Source organism: Pleurodeles waltl, chromosome 3_1, assembly GCF_031143425.1.
Source record: "Pleurodeles waltl isolate 20211129_DDA chromosome 3_1, aPleWal1.hap1.20221129, whole genome shotgun sequence".
NCBI lineage: Eukaryota > Metazoa > Chordata > Amphibia > Caudata > Salamandridae > Pleurodeles > Pleurodeles waltl.
The window spans coordinates 1,609,036,793-1,609,060,191 of record NC_090440.1 but is presented as its reverse complement, the minus strand read 5'-3'; the positions used below and the strand labels follow the sequence as shown (position 1 = coordinate 1,609,060,191).

At 44.1% G+C, this 23,399-nt stretch overlaps 1 protein-coding gene across 1 annotated transcript in view; it reads right to left on the bottom strand.

The window, feature by feature from the left end:
* Positions 1-23,399, bottom strand: part of LOC138285386 (sodium channel protein type 2 subunit alpha-like) — a 745,466-nt gene that overhangs the window by 129,502 nt on the left and 592,565 nt on the right. The window contains exon 21 of the mRNA XM_069225255.1: positions 22,768-22,890. Coding sequence (XP_069081356.1) covers positions 22,768-22,890 — 123 coding nt within the window. The remainder of the gene's footprint in view (positions 1-22,767; positions 22,891-23,399) is intronic.

Below are 23,399 nucleotides of genomic sequence, written 5' to 3'. Positions count from 1 at the left end.
CACCAATAAATTGAATTTGGTGGCAACAAGCGAATGTTTTGCGACCACGATTTGGTCTCAAACATTCATACATTCATACATTCATACCAATGCAAGTCGCTATTAGGAAGAGAAACCCTTGACATGCCCCTTCCTAATACCGATTCGCTACCCATTTTGCGATTCGGTAATAGATCACTGAATCGTAAAATGGTGTTTTGTACATCCAAAAGTACTTTTTCTGGCCGCAACTGGCCAGATTCGGTGAACTGGCTTGTTTGAGAACAGAAAAACGCTTTGTATAAATGTCCCCAATGTGCATCAGGAGCGTCCTGTACTTACATCAGGCTCCAAACTTACATATCAAACTAAAGTAACAATGAAGTAAAAAAAAGAAACACTGGCACTCAAGGGATTTAGCTTGTGTGTGGATGGGATACTTGTGAGAGAGCAAAACAAAGTCACTCAAAGTGAAGTTAACCAGAAGCCTAAGTAGGCTGACCCACTGCCCCAGCCGTCTGCTGTAGTGGATTGCAGCAAAATATGAATGACACAATAACAGACCAATGGATAATGAGAGGTGGCTGAAAGCACCTATATGGAAGTATATTATACACATTTAGGTAAAATCAGAAGGGTATTTTTACAAGCTCCTTGCACCACAGGTGGGTCACTTTTTTTGATGCAGTGGCAGGGTGCATAGTGCACACCCATATCTATGATGCCACGCAAACTCACTTTCCATGGCTTTTCATGGCCTTGTAGATATGGTGTAAGGCAATGCAGCACAAGCCGCTGCAGCCTTACCCTGTGTCAGGGGGATATTCCATGGATGTTCCCAAAAAACACCCATGGGTTTTGACGCATTTCGAGATTCACAAGGTAATGTAAACCTGGGACTATGTCAAAATATTACGCCTCTCCAGGGCAGGGACAACGAGGAGAAAAATCTTTATGTCTCCTAATTATTTCCTCTGCAGCACACATAAAAAGAGGAATACGCCTCCATGGATTGTTTTTGTGCTAAAAGGTGCCCTTTCCTGCACAAAAACAATCCTTCATGCAATAAAGGCACCCTTGTACCATGGTGCAAGGGTGCCTGCATTGGCGCTAGGCAGGAAATTGTGCACCAGCACAGGGGGAAAGGACAGAAATGCACTGTATCTCATAAATATGGTGCATTTCTGCCCTTTCAAATAGGTGTAGGGCAGCGCAGCAAAAATGCTTGTGGTGCTGCCCTGTGCCAATTTATTGTAAATGTGCCCCAAAAGTTCTTGTCTAGTGTCAGACCTAAGGAGCACTGGAAAGCATGATCTAAACAAAGGTATCATCCAATACTTGAAGTTGGCGACATGATGGAGGATGGGATGTCAGCTGTCTTGGGGTTCTTTCATCTTTGATTTGGGGAAACCGCAAGTTGTTGTGACAGGAAAACCACTGATGTACAGCAGTTCTCCCTTCAGTACAAACTCAGAATTATCCCCTAATTCAGTCAAATACTAATTGACATTGTGTGAAGGTCCTGCACCTCTGTATCTTTGTTCTGTCTTTAGCAAAAAAATGAAAAGTATAAAACTTATCCCTAATTTATCTATTGCTGCTACATGATCTTCATATGCTATCTATGCAACCCCTTTGGGCCCACTTCATGTAGGGAAATCTGCATGAAGAGATCTCCACATTTATAGGTTTCTACCTCCACCTAAATGGAATTCCCCAGGTCTGGGTGGATATTTCCTCCCAGTAGTAGGAGTATATTTCACCACACTCTTGCCTGAGGGGGGAGACACAAGTGACTCAATTTATGACCCTGAAGTTACCACAAGTAACTTTATAACTGGATTTCAAGGATGCAGTTGCATGCCGAGTTTCACGCAACTTAAGCGGAGACCCCACACTGAGGTAAGTAGAACTAGGAATGTAAGAGAATAGGGCAACTGCATTCACCTGAGAAAATCACACACAGATATGTCAAATGTTAGATACCAGACACCAGCTCCAGCCAAGAGGATACCCATTTGACTAAAGAGGAAGAATAACTTCACTGAGAAGGAGACTGAGCTTGTAGTTAACTTTGTAGTAGATCACTAAAGGGAACTACACACAGTTAGTGTAGCAGAGAAGGCTGCCACATGGCAGGAGGTCACTGACAGGGTGGTGCATTGGTGGTCAAGGTACACACTGTAGGATTTATAAACAAAGCAGTGAAGACCAAGTTTTCCTGGATACAGCCATGTATGTATGTTTTAGTATTTCTAAAGCATGAACCTAGCTGGCTACCTGCAGAGCACCCTATAGGGAGCTCTGGGGGATAGATGGTGGAAAGGTAAGAGGGTGAGGAGGGTGAGAAAGTGGAAGGGGTGAGAAATGAGCCTATCTGAGAAAATGCTCCACAAGTAACTGACTTGTCCTTTCTTTCTGAACAGAAGGAAGGTTTGTGCAGTTCTGGTATAAGAGGGGATGCTGCTACAGCTCTTGTGGGGCGCAGCGTAAGACTGAAAGGATTTTTTTTCTTCCTGCAGTGTTTAGTCTCTACCCTGGCGATACCCTCAGCTGGTGTTGACCTGCACATATTGTTAATTTGTTAACCAGTTAAAGACGGGTCTTTGTGTAATGGGCCTTGTAAGTGGTGCTGATGATCTTGAAGATGACCTGAGCTTGCAGCGGTAGACAGTATAGACTCTCAAGCACACGGGTGATGTGGTTGGATTTTTAAGCCCCTTAATAAATCACACTATGCTGACAAAGAAGCTCTGTGAGGAGTCACTAACCTTATATTCCATATACAACAGGAGTGATAAATGTTCCCCCATCTACCCAAATACATAACAAACCATACAAAACAGAAATATGTTGGTTAGCAGTAGACGTGGGGGAAGGAAAATGGGTTTGAGGAGAAAACAGAGACACTGGATATTAGAGCTCTTACTAGCACTCTTAAGGGCATTGACATCTACTGGGTCTTAGTAGGCACCTAAAGACAAAATTAAAGGCCTGATTTAGAGTTTGGCTGATGGGTTACTCCGTCAAAAAATCTGGTATCCGATCCGCCTTATTACAAGTGCAGCACAATAAGATGTCCTTATGGTGGAGCAAATGGCATACCTATCATGTTTGTGACAAAGTAACCCATCCACCAAACTCTACATCAGGTAATAGGTTCTTTAGTATTATGTCACTGTATTGCAGCATCTAACATATTCTAACACATAACTTCAGAATATTGTTATGCATAAGACTATTTGAGGTGGAAATTGGAATTTCCTAAAACTGAAAACAGAAATAATATAGACGGAGCTAAGTCATAAAAGGTTATAATTATCTTACTCCTTTTCACTGATAAGGTAACTAACTTCTCTATTATGGGTACATGATTTTTGGTTTGAATAGATTTCTAAGGTTACTTTCTAAAACTGTGATATAGTCCATATTCATCAGAATTAAAGTGATTGCAGATAACAAATAATCATTTCCCTAATCTCATTGCTTTACTAAATACTATACATGTATCATGAGAAAAGTATCTAAGTTTAAGGGCCTGATTTAGATTTCAATGGAAGGGGTACTCAGGCACAACGGTGATGGATATCCCATCCCCCAAAATATAAATCTCAATATTTCCTACGGGACTTATATTTGGGCGGATGGGATATCTGTCACCGTTGTGACAGAGTAACCCATCCACCGACATCTAAATCAGGCCCCAATTCTTTTAAAGAGATGAGGATCCTTCATTTCCATCCCTCCCTTAAGTAAGTAAAGTAAAGATGTGCAAAAGAGAATATGAGTTTATACTCTTCTAAGAATACCTCTGAAACAGTACTGCGTTTGTTTCCACAATATATTCAGATTTCTAAAAATACTTCTCAGTATTGAGTTCGCACTTTAGTGACTTTCAACCTCAATAACAAACAAACTACAAGGAATAGAAAGGAACTGTGGACTACAAGGAACATAGGGGCATATTTACAAGCCCCTAGTGCCACCTTGCGCTGCCCTAGTGTCATTTTATTTTACTCTAAGGCAACGTTAAGGAGGCCTGTCTCCTGTGCCGTATTTACAAAGTGGCACAATGCTTGCACCGCGCCACTTTGTAAACCCCTGTGTCACATTATGCATTTTTCCCATCATTTTTAACGCCTGTTCAGAGCAGGCGTTAAAATGACACACCCATTTTAATCAATGGGCTTCCCTGTTCTTTGCTGTACTAGCGTCAAAATATTTGACCCTTGTGCAGCAAAGCGCCACAATAGCATCAAAAATGTTGCCGCTATTGTTTTAACGACTGCCATGGTGCACCATGTTGTAAATATGGTGCAACCATGGTGTCCTTAGGTGGGGCAAGGTTGACGCAAGAAAAGTGGCGCACCTGGGCCGATGCGCTACTTTCCTGAAAATATGCCCCTTAATTTTAAAATGGCCGCTAATATTTTGAAATATCTTGAGAGTTTTTGGGCTACATCAGAACTGTAGTTTTCTGGATTCTACCTGAGCACAAGCGGCGGTTTCTGGGAGGGGGCCGAGGAGCTACGCCCATGCAGTTAAATGTGACAGATGGTAATTGCAAAAAGCAATTACCATCCGACATTTTAAAACTATGGTAAAAGCATTCACTGCTTTGACCTGCCCAGTCCGTATTCTGCAAAACGGACGTCAGGCAGTTTTAGTTGGCAACAAGTGCTAGTGCACAGGTGTCAGTTGACAGCAGGGAAAGTTAAGAAAACAGAAGGGCTGACAAGCTCTCAGCCCGATTCTGCTATAAATGGGGTCCTCTGGGACTGGCCACAAACAACAGTTAAAAGCGTCTCATTCTGAAGCAGCCCCGGGTGTCTAAATTATCAGCCCTGTACTCCTGGGGCTGCTTGTCTTCCCCCAGCTGCTTTTTACCACCCCGCCCTCTTCAAGTCATCACAGGATTACGACTTGGAAAGGGGCGGGTTGTAGCATTAGCAAGATGGCCTGACGTTGATCGCCATGTGCTCTAAACAGTTACACTGCACCTCGTGTATTCTGTTTAGAGCTTTCCAGCAGAGGCGTTTAGAGGAGCAGCAGCTGGGCCTCACTGGAAGCACGTGGACTGTCACTGGAACACCAGATGGACTACAAGAGTACTGGGGTGGGTGGTGTTATCTCTCCTATACTTTTGGGTTCCTTTTCCCTTCCTTTAACTCCTTCCAATCTTCCTCTATTCTTTCTTTCGGTTCCCACTGTCCTAGGCCTGTCACTTTCTCCCTTTCCTGCTATTTTCTCTCCTGTGTCCTTCAATAATTACAATATGTTAAATTAAATTCTTCAGTTTTAAAGTCTCACTCAATGAGTCTCCTAAGCTGTGAAACCGAGGTGGGGGCGGACAGCTAATCAAGCCCTCCTGCCAGGGTGCTGCTGCCTGAAAGAAATTCAAATGTGCACTATGAGTTAATGTGCAAATGTTAAGGGTAATCTGTAAATGTAAAGGATGATTGGGAGTGTGTACTGGCTTTAATTGATGAAACCACTTGACGCTTTGTGAGGACAAAGATTTATTGTTTTACAGTTGGCAAAGACTTAACTGAGCTGTAAAGTGTGTGATTTTAATTGTGATTTTAATTATATAGCCCTTACTACCCGAGGTGAGGTGTGTGTTGAAGGGACAGTAAATTCGATTAAGTACAGTCTTGGTAATATTAAAATATTTAGGGCCAGATTTATGGAGCCCTTGCACCATTCCAATGCCAAATTAGTGTTATTTTTTTTACGCTGATATAGCGTTGGAAGCGGAAAAACGCTGTAGCACATTTACAAAAAACAAAGTGGCACAATGCATGCAGTGCGTCACTTTGTAAACCCTTGCGCTACATTGTGCCTGCGTCAGGTATAATGTATACAATGGGGGTGTACCGGCACTACGGGGTGACAAATAAATGGCACAAAGGAATCTATGAGATTCCTTTGCATCATTTCTATTGGCATTTTTTAACGCCTGCTAAGTGCAGGTGTTAAATAGAGGCTTCCATTGATTAAAATGGGGCTCGGTGTGCTTTGCAGGATTAGCGTCATAATTTTGTACGCTAGTCCTGCAAAGCGCATAACTACCGCCATGGTACACCGTATTATAAATATGGCACTACCATTGTGGTGTTAGTGGAGGCCCTAAGGAGTGCAAGAAAAGAGGTGCTGCACTGGGTGCAGCACCACTTTTCCTAAATATGCTCCTTATTTTGGAGTCACCATGTTCTCTGAAAACCTTTTGCGCATTTTGTAGCAGTCTATCTAATACTGTGTGTAGTTCAAGTAAAAAATAATGACTTCCATATTCACAGTGCTTTCTGTCATATCAGTGACCTTGCAACACTGAAAATTCACATCACTATTTTTCACTTTACCAACTAAGATTTAATTCTGTAGCTCTCTGGTTACACGCAGAGGTCTGCAGTGCATTAAGTAGTAGACTTTCATAAAGTATTATATATGAAGAAAATTGAGTTTTGGTGAAATAAAATATTTGTCTAAGATTACACAATTTAAGTAGGCTAGCCATGATTTATCAATATTTTCTGGTTTCACTTTGCACCAATCAGCCACTAAATGGGTATCTATTTGTCTTTCATTATGCTAAGGCTTTGTTTTTAACCTCTTTGTGCAGTTTTTATAAATAATTTGTATCTTGCCCAAACTCGACCCAAAGTAATTTAAGCGCTTTCATGAACATCAATTACATTGCACCTTGTCACATTCAATTTTTTATAGACACGTGAGATTATGTGATTTGCCCAGAATCACAGTATGGGAATTTAGCCTGGTTCCCCAATTCTTCATACAGCAGCTCTGGCTGTAACACCACATCCTGGGAAGAGGGTGAGTGGCAGGATAAAGTCAGTATAAGAAGTCTGTTTTTTGTCCATTTATCACAGAAATATTATTGAATATTGCACCTTAACCCACCAATTTTTAAAACTTTTCTCGGACCTTCCTCTCCCATTCAATAAACATTGTCCTCGCTCACGCAACAATTGGTTCACTGGTTTTACTCCCCACCACTTTCAAATTTCACCAGCCGCCACTGCTGAGCACCTTGCAAAGTCTGCACTTCAAAGATGCAAAGCCACTCTTCAAGCTGTACCAGTACTCGCAAGCACTGAAAAACTTATCTTCCTCTCATTGCATGCAAGTTCTGCCAGTTCAAAGAACTGCACTAGAGTGCTTGCCAAGCGCAAAAAGATGAAAGCGGGCCACAAATCATTGCAGGCTCTTCTTAGTGTCAAACCAAGATCCTGGCTCCTTCTCACTCTTTTTCCTCTCAGCGATGCATCCAGACATGCTATTTGGCTTGGCTCTTTCAGGGAATCTCAACTTTAAGCTAGGTAAGAACAAAACAATTCTATCTTTCAACTAGATTATGTATTCTAACTGACTTGGCACTTCCTTAAAATAGCCCACATCCCCCTCAAAGATAGGTACACATTACCTACATGTACCTCATTCATGGCTTCCCCTTTTTAGAACTATTGTTGGTGCCCTCTAACTTATCTTTTTATAGGCCCCATGTTCATTACTTGGAACAGATAAAGCAGCAGTAGTCCTTCCTATAGCAATGTGAGAACCGGGCTCTACATTTGAACGCATCCCTGCCACCAAGCCAGGAATGCTTCACTGGTATCACTGTCCCAACCACACTCGTAGGAAACGTATAACTTTGATCCTCACAATACACACTTTTACCTTCACCCAATCCCACCACTGAACACTTATGAAAAACCTATTACAGGTATGTTTTTGAATATACATTAAAAACACCTACTTCGGGTATCTCTCATCTTGTGAGCAGGGCCTAAAGGTGGGTGTACATGAGTAATGGCATGAATTCTGTGCGGGACTCTGGATCTTGTACTACACAGCCTTAGCTTAACACACACACACATTCATATGTAGACATTCCCAAACACTCTGAACTGAGTCACAATACATACAAGTGAGTTTTGAAATATAAGGATATTCTGTGAAACAAACAGAAACTGACATCACAGGAAAATATTACCCTTCATTCTGAATTGATAAGCTCACACAGTAATCTCTACACACACAACCATCGTGGAAAGGGCAGTTCATAAGGCATAGGCCCTCCCATTGCTTCCACATATGGCCTCAGTGAGGCACATAAAGAAGATGAAGTTTGTCACCTTTTGACCAATGGCACACTCGCAGTCCTGCCTCTCCTCTTCTCACTTGACAGTCTTAGCAAGTTGTGGAAAACAACTCTGGGCAACTGCAAAAATTCCCGCACAGCCTAAGCCATGAGTATACCTTCTCTCTTGTGCAGATCACGGAGTCCTCAGCTTATAGGAGCATTGTCTTTCCATGCACGCCTTGAGAAAGCTCTTGCCACTGATATACTGTACTAGTTTAGTTATAAGATTATGATGTACTCTACTATGTTAATCGTTGAATGTAAATTACACATGTGTGGTGTGATTCTGCCTGGATTTGGACATTGGCATATTTCCCTGGTAATCACTGCCAGAATTTTCTGCTTGCTTTAAAACCCTGCTAATGGGCAGTTGGGTGGGGTTCCAATTGTAAGGCAGTGTCCTCAAGCTAATGAGATCATGCTCTGTTACACTTTCAGAGCCTTGGTAACTCGCTATTATGAACCTGGTAGATGAAGGCAGTGCAGTGCCAAAAAGTAGACCATTTTTTTCTTTGTTGTGCTCTGTTGACCCTGATGAGTCTCCATAATCCAGCTGGAATAACGGGGAGGCCTGGGAGGTCTCTGCTGCCCCTGCATTTGGGGCCATCGTAACCATTTCTCTGGTACAGAGCAGACATGATCCCTCTCAGTGTTGTGTGGAATAGTAATGGCAAATGGAAACAAGCTCAAACAATGAACAAAAGTATACTGCATGATATTTCCAAGTGTAATACACGTAATTATCATGAAAATTAAACATAAAACGCAAGTGCTCCTTGTGGGGGTAGTCTGCCTGAAGACAAAATTAAACATAAAACGTAAGTGCTCCTTGGGGGGGTAGTCTGCCTGAAGACACTGCTTACTCAAACATCATGCAAAAATGCCATTATTAGTATTTGTGTGACTTGTTTCATCATCTTCACCTAACACATTATAAATAAGACACAAGGGCCCATATTTATGAAATATTGTGCAAAACTGTGCTAATGCAGTTGTGCGTCATGTTTCTAAAAGCCGGCTAACACCATTCCTCAAAGTCATCCATGTGCCATATTTATGAAATGAGGCACGATGGCGCTAAGGAATGGCTAGCGTAAAAAAAAAAGATGCTAGCCCAGAAGGGGTGGGGAGTTAGGGGGAATGGAGCTAGGGGATCAGAAATGACATTAGGGTGGTTAGCGGGAAAAGTTTTGCCGCTAGTCAGCCTAGCATCATTTACTGACACATAAGCAGCCAAAAAATTACTCCTGTCAAAATTTGACAGGAGTCATGCCCACTACCTTAATGCCCACCACTGGGATCCAGTGTCCCCTGGGCAAGCCCAAAAATACCCAGCGCCAGGCAGGAGGGCCCATGTAAGGGCCCCCTAATGGCACTTTAAAAAAATATAAAATATACTCACCTAAACTTACCTGGGATGGGGTCTCTCCTCCTGTACTGTCCCTGTGGGGTGGGTGGTGGTGTAGTGTTGCTGGGGCTTGGGGTGGGCATCTTTCTGCCCACTCCATGATGTTTCACCATGGAAATGGGCCTACCTACACTCTAACGCCTGGTCTGACACAGACGTTAGATAATGGTGCTAAGCGGGCTTAACGCCATTATTGAGGTCCGCCTCCCACCCGTGTGTCGTTTCTACACCGGGAGGTAAATATGGCACTGGGGTGCTAGCGTCATGTTTAGGACGGGAATGCCTATCTTGTATCTCGTTGATGCAAGGTGGATTTGCGCATCCAACACATCATGCTAACTCCAATTTTTGACGCTAGATGGGTCTATCATCAAAATATAAGAGTTAGGTTAGTGCCGTTTTAGCGCCAAAATAAATGGCGCTAATGCGACACTAAACATCTATAAATGTTGGCCAAGGTTTTGCTATCGCATTTCACAAAGTTGCAGATTTTCACGTAGCACAATTCTCGGTATGTTAGCCCCACATTCTAATATCTTATAAGGCCCCAATATTCAAGAGTTCTGTGCACCTTGGTACAAGTTACGGACCCACAAAAATATAGAGGAAAAGTATCACTTGTAATTCGGATAGTTTTCCCTTGGAAATGAGATTTGCACAAAGAGAAATTCTGCTAGAATGGTGGGGTATGCAGCTTTGTGTAGACTTGTTGACAATCAGCAAAAGTTGAATAACACCTACAAACCTGCAAGGTAATGGTAAGTTACCAACCATTTGACGGTCATCTTAAAACACAATAATAATCATACATTTACTTTTGAAATGGGCATGTAAGGTACATTGTAGGGTGTGAAATAATATTTAATTTTCTTTGGGACATAGCTGCTGAGTTTTCAGATTGCCTATGTATGATAGTTCTATGATTTTAGCTTATGTGTGATAGTTCTGTTGTTCCAGTGTGCTTATGAGTAACTTTCTACTGCCAAATGTGTAACACTTTGGGGCATAGTTAAGAACCCCTAGCTCCTCCTTGTGCCACATGTGCATCAATTATTTACGCAAATATGGGTCAATGAGGCCAAAAATGCTGCTTCTTATTTACAAAGAGGTGCAATGCATGCATTGCACCACTTTGTAACTCTTTGTGCTACAATATGCCTGCACCAGGAATAATGTATGCAAAGGGGGCATTCCCCCGTTAGGGGGGCCAAAGAAATGGCCCAAGGAAATCTAAGAGATTTCCTTGCAACATTTTTTTCTGCACTTTTAATGCCTGGTCAGAGCAGGCGTTAAAAGGAGGGTTCCATTGCTTACAATGGGCTTCTGGGTGCTTTGCTAGCACAGGTTTGCGTCAAAAAGTATAAATATGGGCCTTAGAGTAATTTTTTTTCTGTGGAAACCTACCTTGCATCAATGAAATCAATGAAATGCAAGGTAGGCATTCCCGGGCAAAAAATGTCTCAAAGGCCCTTGCACCTTATTTATACTACCGTGCAAAAATGACGCACGGGAAGAGGAGGGTCTTAAAAAATGGCTGTACGCCTGTTCAGAGTAATTTTTAATGCCTGGGTCAGGGCAGGCATTAGAGGACCTGTGGGCTCATTTCCATGGTCTGCACCCAGGGACACCCCGGCCACCCTCGCCCACCCCTGGAGGACACCCATGGACGGGGGGACCCATCTACGATAAGTACAGGTAAGTAGAGGTAAGTCATTTTTTTCTTTTTTTTTTGTGGCATTGGGGGCCTAACTTGGGCCCCCCTACATGCCACTGTGCCCAATGGCCCTGCCCAGGGGACAGAAGTCCCTTGGGCATGGCCATTGGGTAGGGGCATGACTCCTGTCTTTGCTAAGACAGGAGTCATTTTCATGGGGTTTGTGCATCAAAAAATGACGCTAGTCAGGTTAGAGTCAATATTTTTTACTCTAACCTGACTTGCACTATTCTTTGACGCACAACCCCCACTCTTCCCTACGCCTCCGCTGCCCATTTAGCGTCAATTATTTTGACACTAACCAGGCCACAGCGCCGGCTACCGTCATTCATTTAATATAACGCCCGGCTTGCGCATTGGAATGGTGGTAGCCGGCGTTAAACTTTTTGACGCAAACCTGCACTAGCGCAGGTTTGCGTCAAAAAGTTTAAATATGGGCCTTGGTATCCACCATGACGTGGCCTATGAGACCTTAAATACCCGATCCAAAAATAGTGAAACCGTTTTCTCTTCAGGAGAAAGTACAGTTTTATGCTTTCATAGGATGCACTGGATTCAAACATATGAGACCCATAAGGTTTCAAAACGAGAGAGGGAGAGAGAGAGAGAGAGAAAGAAACAGAAAGAGAGAGAGAGTGCTTCCCAGGGTCAAAAACACATGGGCCTCTGCTATGATGAGCCTGAGGGAAACCCAACACAGTTGCTACCAAAGTCAACTCAGAGACTCTGGACACAACTTTTAACTATTCAATACATATGTTAGTGGGTGTGACACCCTAACTGTCCCCCCCAGACTCCTCCAACATTATGCCCCTGCAATACGCCCGCTATGGCAGGCAGAGGGATTTGCAGTGATAGTGGGTGGTACAAGTGGAAGCAGTCAAAACACTGGGATAGACAGAAATATTTTGAGGGTAACCATTTTGTTTCAAATAAATACCCAAATTGCAGCTGCAGCTGCATTGTGTATTTTGGTATGGTTCCCCCAGAAGAAAATGTAAATGGTAATTGTGAGAAACTTGGGTTACTGGTTGATTGGGGTGTGAGCCCTGGTCAAGCAGCAACCACAATCCCAGTTATATGCAAATCAGCCTTGCCAATGCTCCAATAGGAAAAGTCTAGCTAGAATTGCCAACCTAGGTCCTCCCTGAATCAGAACATAAGCAACAAAAGCGGTCCTGGGTTGCTAGTGCTCTGGTTCAGGGAGGACCTGTCTTGGCAGTTTGGGCTGGACTGCTAAGATTGGAGTAGGGTCAAGACTGATTTGCATATAGCTGAGTCCATACTGAGGTGATATGGTGTGCAAAATAACAATGGATTAGGAAGCAGCCCAAGTAATTACCAGGTGCTGAGATGAATTCAAGCATTCCATCCACCACTTTTTTGAATACTTTAGTTTGTCACCCTAAGTGGGATGGGTATGCCCAGATGTGAGTCCCATGCATACTGTGCCACTGGAATCAAGCTGTACCCATTGGATGAGCCCATAACAAGGACAAAACCGGTCCTGGGCTTGCTTGTGTTCTGGTTAAGGGAGGACCTGGTTTGGTAGTTTGGGTTGGACTGCTCCGACTGAAGCATGGTCAAGGCTGATTTGCATATAGCAGGGTCCTAACTGAGGTGCCATGCTGTGCAAAATAACTTTGGATTGGGATTCGGCCCTGAGTAATTACCAGTGGCTGAGATTAATTCAAATATTCCAACCATCACTTTTTTGCATACTTTAACTTTCTAAAAGTGGAGCTTTCAGAATTGTAATTTAAATTCCGACTTCAACATGTTGGGATTTTAAATTGAGATTCCAGAGACACTAAACATAAATCTGTCATCCCTTCCCATTGGAAAATTACACTTATAAAATATAATAGGGCAACTTGAGTGTTATCCTATGGGAGATATGGGCCTTGGAGTAGTGGAAAACAAATGTAAGAGTTTTTCTTCTCTGTCAGGACATGTAAAACTTAAAAGTACATGTCCTACTTTTTTAATATGTTGGACCCTGCCCTCTGGCAGGGCCTACCCAGGGGTAACTTATATGTATTAAAAAGGAAGAGCTAGCCCTGCAAAAGGGCTATTTTGCCAGGTCGACATGGCAGTTTACAACTGCACACTCACATGCTGCAATGGCAGACCTGAGAAATATTTAAAGTGCTACTCAAGTGCTGCAGGGCCACTAGTAGCATTACATTTACAGGCCTTGGGCCAAGTAGTGCTACTTTACTAGGATCTTAAAAGTAGGTTGAATATGGCAATTGGGTATAAGTCAATGTTACCATGTTTTACTTTAAGTACAGAGCACAAACACTCTAGCACTGGACCAACAAAAAGAACTTAGCAAAAACGGGAGGAGTGAAGGTAAAAAGTCTGGGAATGACCAAGCAAAAAGGGCAAAGTCCAACACGACCCACCTCCAGCCAAAAGCCTTGGTATACTAATCAATACCTAGATGGGCTTTCCTGCTTAGGCAATAGAACATGGACGAATGCCCTGTTTTTCAGTGGCATTTGTCAGTTCTATGCCTCTCGGAACTCAGTTTGATCCCTCTGTCAAAATTCTCTCTTGGGGAACCCTTCTCCTCATGCGTGGAACCCATTTCTGCAGGATCTAACCTTAACTTGCTCACAGATGTATCCCAGGAGGCAGACAGTACCACCATGTTCAACTAAGTGATGTGACCCATTCCACCCCTTGAATCAGACTACTATCCCCAACCCAAGGAAATCTCTGCCAATAAGGGCAGTAACCAACAAAAGCTACTGATAGCAGTCAGTGTTAAGAAGCCAAGCCCCAGGCTATTCAGGGTCTTCTGAGGTTTCTCAGAGTGGTGGGCAGTAGTCCCGGGTGTCTTGCATGCTACTTCCACTCTACCTCCCACCAGTTCAAGAGTGGTATCGTGAGACTGGTCACACAGCCTAGGGAATGTACCATGAGGCTGAACATTTGCTTAGGGAGCCAGGGTGTCTAGAGAGAATCACCACCCTCTCAAGAGTGACACTCTGTCTGAGTTATACAGGGATCTGCCTGCTGCATGCCACTTGCCCTCTTTCTCTGTGACAGTGCAGAAAGATGCCCCATGCAAGATGTGGCCTCACCAGGGTCAGTCTTTAGGTGTTCTGTTATTAGTGCTGGCAACCCCTAATCTACTGGTCCTCCCACTGTGCACTGCTTCCACCTCTTGCCCCTCCATCTAGGCCTCTGTACCCCCTGCTGTGGAGTGGTACCTCCAGAAAATGTAACTGGTGGGGTGCCTGGGGGGCCACCTCACCCAAACCCCCTGACACTGTGGAGCTCCCACCAGTGGATGGTCTCTTGGTCCAGACCAGGTCCCCCTGCTTGTGCCTCCACTTGGAGCAATCTAAGCATTGGGGTTAGAAATATGGTGCCCTGGGTCTCTGCCCACCACAACCTCCCCTTCTAAGCTTAGAAGGGACATGGGAACTGTTAGAAATGGGGTCTTTGGTTGACAGTCAGGTTACCCCCTGTTCAAGCAAGGACCCTCACTCTAGTCAGGGCAAAAGAGAATCACCCTCAGCTAACCCCTGCTTACCCCGTTGGTAGCTTGGCAGAGCAGTAGGCTTAACTTCAGAGTGCTAGGTGTAAAGTATTTGTACCAACACACACAGTAACTTAATGAAAACACTACAAAATGACACAACACCAGTTTAGAAAATAGGAAATATTTATCTAAACAAAACAAGACCAAAACGACAAAAATCTGACATACACAAGTCAAGTTATGAATTTTTAAAGATGAAATTAAAAAATTGCGCTTAGAAACACAAAATGCTTTGATGAGGTGTTGTGACGGAGTCGTTCCCAACAATCCGACACCATCGGCGCCGGACACGGAGCTTCCTTTGTGTCTAGTGTGATTTGCAACCAGCCCAACTGTCAAACTGACCCAGACTGGGAATCCACAAACAGGCAGAGTCACAGAAATGGTATAAGCAAGAAAATGTTCACTTTCTAAAAGTGGTATTTTCAACATACAATCTTAAAATCAACTTTACTAAAAGATGTATTTTTAAATTTTGAGCTCAGAGACCCCAAACTCCACATGTCCATCCGCTCCCAAAAGGAATCTACACTTTAATCAGATTTAAAGGTAGCCCCCATGTTAACCTATGAGAGGGACAGGCCTTGCAACAGTGAAAAACAAATTTAACAATATTTCACTGTCAAGACATATAAAACACATTACTATATGTCCCACCTTAACCATACACTGCACCCTGCCCTTGGGACTACCTAGGGCCTACCTTAGGGGTGCCTTACATGTAAGAAAAGGGAAGGCTTAGGCCTGGCAAGTGGGTACACTTGACAAGTCTAATTTACAGTTAAAAATGCACACACAGACACTGCAATGGCAGATCTGAGACATGATTACAGAGCTACTTCTGTGGGTGGCACAACCTGTGCTGCAGGCCCACTAGTAGCATTTGATTTACAGGCCCTGGAACCTCAAGTGCACCTCTAGTGCACTTTACTAGGGACTTACTGGTAAATCAAATATGCCAATCATGGATAAAGCAATTACATACAATTTTACACAGAGAGCATATCCACTTTAGCACTGGTTAGCAGAGTTCAAAAGCCAACAACAACAGGTCTGAAAAAATAGGAGGCAGGAGGCAAAAAGATTGGGGATGACCCTGCATAAGAAAAAAAAGTCCAACAGGAACCCTTTACCCCCACACTATACTGGTATCTGTCTGGGTCACTGTGTACCTCCCCCTCACTTTGTTGGGGGTAACTTGAACCACCCTCCTTAGGATCACTCACCAATGCCTTCCCAAACACTCTGGTACTAACCCAGAGGTCTGCCCCCTTTGCAAGCTCCCTGGGGTCAGTAACCATTACAGTCAACCAGGCGTTGGTGTAGCTCTGGAAAACAGTGACTGAGCATGTGTTGTCTGGTGATCAGATTGTACAGCCCTCCTAGGTGTTTACCTCACTAACCTTTACCCAAACAACCAGTGCCTTACACAAGTAACCTACAAAGTCCTCCCAAGACTGGTGAGACAGGTTCTGACTGTCCCTGAACCTCAACCTGTACTCCTCTGGGGAGAATCCACACCTCATATTTATGGTCTTTGTGGCAGAGGGCAGTGCAGCAAGTCACTTTGATGCACTGCCCTGTGTCATAGGTAAAGGGCAGGAATACACTGTATCTATCCAATATGGTGCATTCCTGTCCTTTCCCTCTGTACTGTTTTGGCAGCCTAGCGGCAATGCAGGCACCCTTGTACCATGGTACTAGGGTGCCTGTGTTGCATGCAGGATTGTTTTTGTGCTGGAAGGGGCACCTTCCTACACAAAAACAGTCCTGAGAGGCATTTTCCTCTTACTATGTATGCTGCAGGAAGCAGAATGCAGCACACATAGAAAGAGGAAAATAACGAGAAGACATAAAGATATTGTAAATTTTTGGCATATTTGCAGGTTTACCTGCTGCTGGGAATAGATCACAATTCATGGATGTTGCATGGGAACACCCACACAACACCCATGGAAATGCCTCCCTTCTGCAGAGTAATGTGACACAACAATTTGTGCTGCATTACATTATTCAAGATTTATGAAGCCATACAGATGGCCTTGCATTGCTTCATAAATCTCATTTTTCATTTGTGGCGCTCTTGCACCACGTTGCGTGGTGAAGGAGCGAGGCAAAGGAGCTCATAAATATACCCTCTTATTTTTGCTGCCCCTACTCCTGCTGGACTCTAACAGCTGTTTGGCCTTCAAGTCCTGATTTTAAAGACTCGGTTCTTAATCCAACAAGATTATTATCTTTTCCAAGGCTCTCTCAGTCTTCGTTTGTTCTGCATCCATGGTCAATTTTTCCTTGGCTCAGGCCCTCTCTGCCTCAGCTCTCCTTTCCTCTGCCAGGGCTCTTTCAACCTCAGTTGTCTCTTTTCAGCAGCCAGCTGCAGTCTCAGGTCCCTCTCAGCCTGTCTGCCCTTCAACTCCTGAGGCGGCGGTGTATGGTAGGTGCACTGCTTCCTTCACTGGATTCAGCATGGGGCTCCACCTCTGTGTGTCCTCCACTCTCCTCTCGAGCTATTGGCAATTAATTTTTCTCCTCATCCTTCTCAGGGTCATCACCCTATTTGTGCCCTGGTTCCTGGCCCATGAGTAGAAATGGATCTATTCTCTCTAGCCCGGGTCTGCAAAGCAGCCCTCCTTAGCCTCTTACTCAGGAGTATCACCCTCTTGGTTCTCTGTTGAAGCCTCCACCCAGCTTGCTTCCTCAAAAGCATATAGGGGTGCCTGAAGGTCAGTGTTGTGTACCCCCATCTCACAGTCAGTGCCCTCTCCTTGCAGAACTCCTTCAGCTCCTTTACACTATAGTACGCTAGACAGTTGAGATCCAGGATCATTCTGGCAAGATATCTCCGGTGTGGTAACAAAATAAAGTATCAAGTCTATGAAGGCAAAGCTGGAGTCAGATTTTGAAAAATGACCAAATGAGAGAAAAAGGAGAATTTACAAAAACTTGTAACGGTCTAAAATATGGAATGGTAGTCTACACCATATCACTATATGGCACTGCACAAACACAGGTCCTATCCTCACCGCTGATCACCAAACTGAGAAGTTGGGTTTCTGGTTGACTGGGGTGTGAACCCTGGTCAAGCAACAACCACAGTCCTTGTGAGGGCAAGGTGCAAGCAAACCCCAAACTAAGCTACACTCAAAAATCTGGGTACCTTGGGACAGAGCAGTAAGGCTCAACTTAAAGGCAATGTGTAAAGTATTCATGCAACACTTCAAACAATTAAAACACCACACAAACATCCCACACCAATTTAGAAAAATAGAGTAAAAATTTATAAATAAAACAAGAACAAAATGACAAAAAATCCAATCAGTAGAACTGGAGTTATGAATTTTTAAAGGATGAAGTGTAAAATAGTGCCTAAAAGCACAAAGAAGCTACCTGGTCGTGCTGGACCAGGTCAAAGTCAAAAGTCAGGCCAACTGCAATGACGTGCAGATCAGATACAGTCTTAGATTAGTCCTGCTGAAGTTTTACCTTTCTCAAGTTTTGTGCCAAGAGTCCCGCTCGTGTTGGAGTGGGCCATGAGGAGCAAGGAGAGCATCACGGGAGGCTGTCAGCATGGTGCAAAGAGCAGGCCAGGCATCGAGGATGAGCAGGCTGGAGCTTCATGTTGGAGGTCCCCTGCAAGTGGTCGATGTTGCAGTATGAATAGACAGACTGGCAGCAGCTCCTGCTGCTTTAAGTGCGAGGGGCATGATCTGAGTGTGAACGGGCCCAGTCACAGTCGCAAATAGCCCAAAAGCTTGACCTATGCTTGCTAAGCCACACCAAGGGTCCAGGACCTGATGGGCACCACTTTAAAGGTCAAGAACTCACTGCAACTGGATCCATGAGCTGGTAAAGGAGACTTTTATGTGCCTAAGCCTCAGATCAGGATGTCAGCAGACTAGCCCTTAGAGTCCCTCTGTGGCCTGGGTTCAAGATAAAGTTGCAGCAGCTAGATTCATTAGCTGGTTGGGGAGACATTTATGTCCCTCAGGCTCAGATGATGTGGCCAGCCGACTAGCCCTTAGAGTCACTCTGTGGTCCTCGGTTCAAGATGAAGTTGCTGGTCCAGTACTTCCTTCCCATGCAAGAAGATAGCAGGCAGCAGGGCAGTAGTTCCTTTGGAGCAGCAGTCCAGAAGAGTGGCAGTCCATATAGCCGCACAGCAGCCCTTTTTCGTTGTAGAGTATCCACAGGTCCTGAAGTGTACTGACGTTTTTGTGTCTGAGGTCTAGTATTTATGCCCAAGTGTGCATTTGAAGTGGGGGGGAACCTTCTAGAGGTTTCCCTTGAAGTCCCCAGGCATCCTGCCTCCCCTGCCCTGGCTCCCAACTAAGTACAGGGGATATGCAGCCCTTTGTGTTGAGGAAGGACACAGTGTATTAAAGTGTAAGTGGGGCTGTACCCTGCTACTCTCTCCCATTCTGCCAGTGATGGCCATATAGGCACACCCAAGCTCCCAATTGTGTGTGGCTATCTAAGAGAAATTCATACAGCTCAACTGGCAGCTACACCTAGACATGTGACCCAGAGACAGGCTACAGGCATTAAGGGGCTGATTACGAGTTTGGCAGTTGGAAAGAATGCGATCACCAAAACTCCCAATGAGGAGACCACCACAGTGCTAGCAGGCTCCCCACTGGCCCTATTATAAGTTTTCCACTGAGCTGACCAGCGGAAACCTTGAACTCAGCTCCACATGGACCCCAGTCCAATGCCGTCACACAGGGAGCCTCCCTAGCATCCTCAGAATGCACACTGTCTGCTGAGCAGACAGTGCACATTCCGACATTGCTGGGGAGGGGGGGAGCCAGCATTTGTTCTCTGCCAGCCTTTTCATGGCAGTTGAACCGCCATGAAAAGTCTGGGGGAGAACATGGTTGTACTCAACACAGTGGCGCTGACTTCAGCGCCGCCGTGGCTGATTACAATCACAATTGCCTTCATCCAGTGGGGCTCAAAGATCCTGGTGGAGATGGCGGTCTTTTGGCGGACCACCCACCAGGGTCGTAAAGTGGCGATCAGACCACCAAAGCCACGGGGATCTGACCTCCACTACAAGTCTGGCCATCTTCGGACTGCCAGACTTGTAATAGGGCTTTCAATGACAACAGCAAGAAAGTGACAATTGAAAGTGGCATTTTCAGAATTGCAATTTAAAATCTGTCTCTACTATAAGTTAGGGTTTTAAATTGTGATTCAAGAGACACCAAACATGATCTCCTCCCTTGGGAAATTACATTTATAAAATGTAATAAGGTAGCTCCCATGTTACCCTTTCAGACAGATAGGCCTTGCAGTAGTAAAAAACAAATGTAAGTGTTTTCACTATGAGGAGATGTAAAACTTAGAAATGTATGTCCTACTTTTTAAATACATTGCCCCCTGCCTTTTGAGCCCACCCTAGGAATGATTTATATGTATTAAAAAGGAAGGTTCTGCTCTGGTGAAACGTTTGTTTTGCCAGGTCGACCTCGCAGTTTAGAACTGCACACACAGAGTTTGCAATGGCAGGCCTGAGACATGTTTAAAGTGCCACTCAAGTGGATGGCACAATCAGTGCTGCAGACCCACTAGTAACATTTAATTTACAGGACCCTTGGCACAGTTAGAGCCTTCTTTACTAGGGACTTACAAGTAAATTAATTATGCCAATTGGGTATAAGCCAATTATGCCATGTTTTAAGCAAAGATCACAAGCACTTTAGCACTGGTTACCGTTGGTAACGTGTACAGAGTCCTAAGGCCAACCAAAACATATTCAGGAAAAATGGAATGAGTCAAGGCAAAAAGTTTGGAGCTGATCCAGCAGAAAGGGTCAAGTCCAACAGTTATGCTATACTTTTTTCTGTAAAAATATGGCTAAAGTTCAAACCATTAGGCTAGCCACTTCCTATATGTAGTTCACAGCAACTTCAAAATTATTGAATTCTGGGGCCACATTACAGATAGTAACCCAGGGGTTCAATCGGCATGTGTACCTGCTATTTGTGCTAATGGGGCACTATGGAATTACACAAGGAGCAGCAGACACTTGTGCAGCCTCCTGTATAATACTGATAGAGCTTGTGCGCATATAGCGCCCATGCTATCTTCAAAGGATGTTCCTTCATGTGCCAGAGCCGTGTTATGGACAAAGATGCAACATTGTCTCAGGAGGTACACTGACTGTGCCCCACAAAAAGATGGTGCACTCTCAATGTGCTGTCTCGGGAAAGCGCTCTGGAAGGGCAAAAAAAGGGTCATATAGACACCCCCCAGACATTCCCCAACAGGCGAGTTCAGTCACTCACTACACCTGCCTGCAGGGGGATCTCTAACTTCTCTTCATAGTGCAGGTGGGTTGCCGCCTTCACGGAGAAACACAGAGTGGCTTTCAAGCAACTGCTCTGTATTTCACTGAAAGCCCTGGAGACAGCACATTCATTGTAAGAGAGTGCACCAGTGGCATAATTAAACTTAAGGGGGCCCCATGCAAAATACCTGGAGAAGGCCCCTTCCCCCCTGAACCCATTCAGGGGACTGATGCCGGTGCACAGTGTACTGTGCTGAGGGGGCCCCTGGGGACTTCCGCACTGCAGGGGCTGAGGGAGCCTTTGTTATGCCACTGGAGGCCACTGTTTCTGATTGTGCCCAACACACCTGTTTAAAAGTGCGGTGTGGCACACACAAGGTCAGTGTGCTGTATCAGTAATATGGGCCCTGGGAGTTGTAGTATTAGTTCAGCAGAATTAATTGGGCTAAAAGGTATACCTTCTGCAGTTGGGATGTTGACCCTCCGAACTGCCTTAATGGCTTTATTTTCTGTCAGTTTCCTGAGATTTAACCTGCATCACGAGTCACACGATTCATTTCTTGTAATGAAATTTCCATGATAAAGCTTACATCATGTGACTTCCTGTGATGTCATCATTATCCGGAAAGCTCACTCACCAATCCATTAAGTAGGATTTACTCATTTACAATATTACTCATTTGAGGTGTAATAGTGTGCAAAAGTGAAAAACAGAGTTCAGGATCATCTTTTGTGATTAAGTTGTGCTCGTAAATCAATCCATTTGCATGTCTAAGGGCCTGATTACGACCTTGGCGGATGGGATTCTCTGTCACAATCATGACAGATAATCCGCCCGACGTTTTACAAGTACCATAGCATGTAATGGAACCTGTAATACGGCGGACGGGATATCTGTCATGTTTGTGACGGAGTATGCCATCCACCAAGGTCGTAATCAGGCCCTACGTCTAACTTAATAGGCAAACGGTTTCTGATTCAAGCAACCTGTTTCTCCATGCAAGTAATACTCGTTTTGCAGATATGTTTTGAAACATTATTGTAACTCTCACGGCACCATACCGAACCGAACCGAGATGGTCAGTAAAAAATCACAGGCCACGTTTGGAACTGTTTGATTGCCTGGAGATTGCACAGTGATCTTAAAGTTCAATGAAGTGCAGTTTTCCGTGTGCTTTTATTATATATTTTATGATTTTATTTAGTCCTGAAGTCACATTATTAAGCAAGCAGTTTTAGGCAACATACGAAGAGCCACATATTAAATCTTTCATTTATGTGGCATACCCATGTTTGACCTCAGCAAAATGCAGCGACATATTTTATTAAGTACAGAATGTTCTCTGTGATGATAAATAACACAACATAGCTTTAGGCCAGAAGCTCTGCAAATGTATCCCTTGTCAGTAAAACTAACAATGATTTTGACTACGCCACTGCATGTCTATTACTCTTTGTACCTTTGCATACTCACATTTCTAAACTCTAGCAAGAAGGGGCGGCTAATTCTCTACCATCATGGGAAAAGCAGGAAGACATGGCTGTGATCTTCATGGAGATTTGATGCACATCAAAAGCTTTCCTCTTTCCTCCTGTACCCTCTTGTTTGCGAAAAGTGAATATTAATAAGACCCAAAGTACAAGCATTTTGTCTTACCCTCATCCCTTCAAATCGTGACAGGGCCCTTAGAGGTCTCAGTGCTCTGAGTGTCCTGAGAGATTTAATAGCACCAAGTTCCGAATAGCCCAAGGCATTAGCTATTAAGCTAACCAAAGATACCTGCAAAAAGTGAAAGCAACATAAGTTATTTTCATTCATAGGTCAGACCAATTAAAAAAAAGACAAGTTATCATAACTATAGTCCATATAATTGTTCTGAAAAGCCTGTCTCCAAAACACCCGCACCGTTTTCCCTTTGTACCCGCATTTCCTACTACTGTGTTGCATTGTACGGCCTACTTTTGTTTAATTGGATTATGTAAAAGACTGGCACATCCTGCATCACGTCTATGGAGATAGACCTTGACCGTTTACCCACATCTGCACTCAGAGGTAGCAGGGCTTAGAAAGCCACCTTTTCATCCAGGACTGTGTACCTTAAGTGCTATATAGTTAAAGACCACCAATCTAGAGATTTAGCTGAGTCAGCTTTCCTGTGATTGATGCAGGGTGACCAGGCGTCCCTCATTTCAGAGGACAGTTCCGACGTTTCACCATCTGTCTTGGAAAATGGCATTAAATTGAACGCTTGTCCCAGTTTTCAGAGAGGGCTGACTGAACACAAAGCG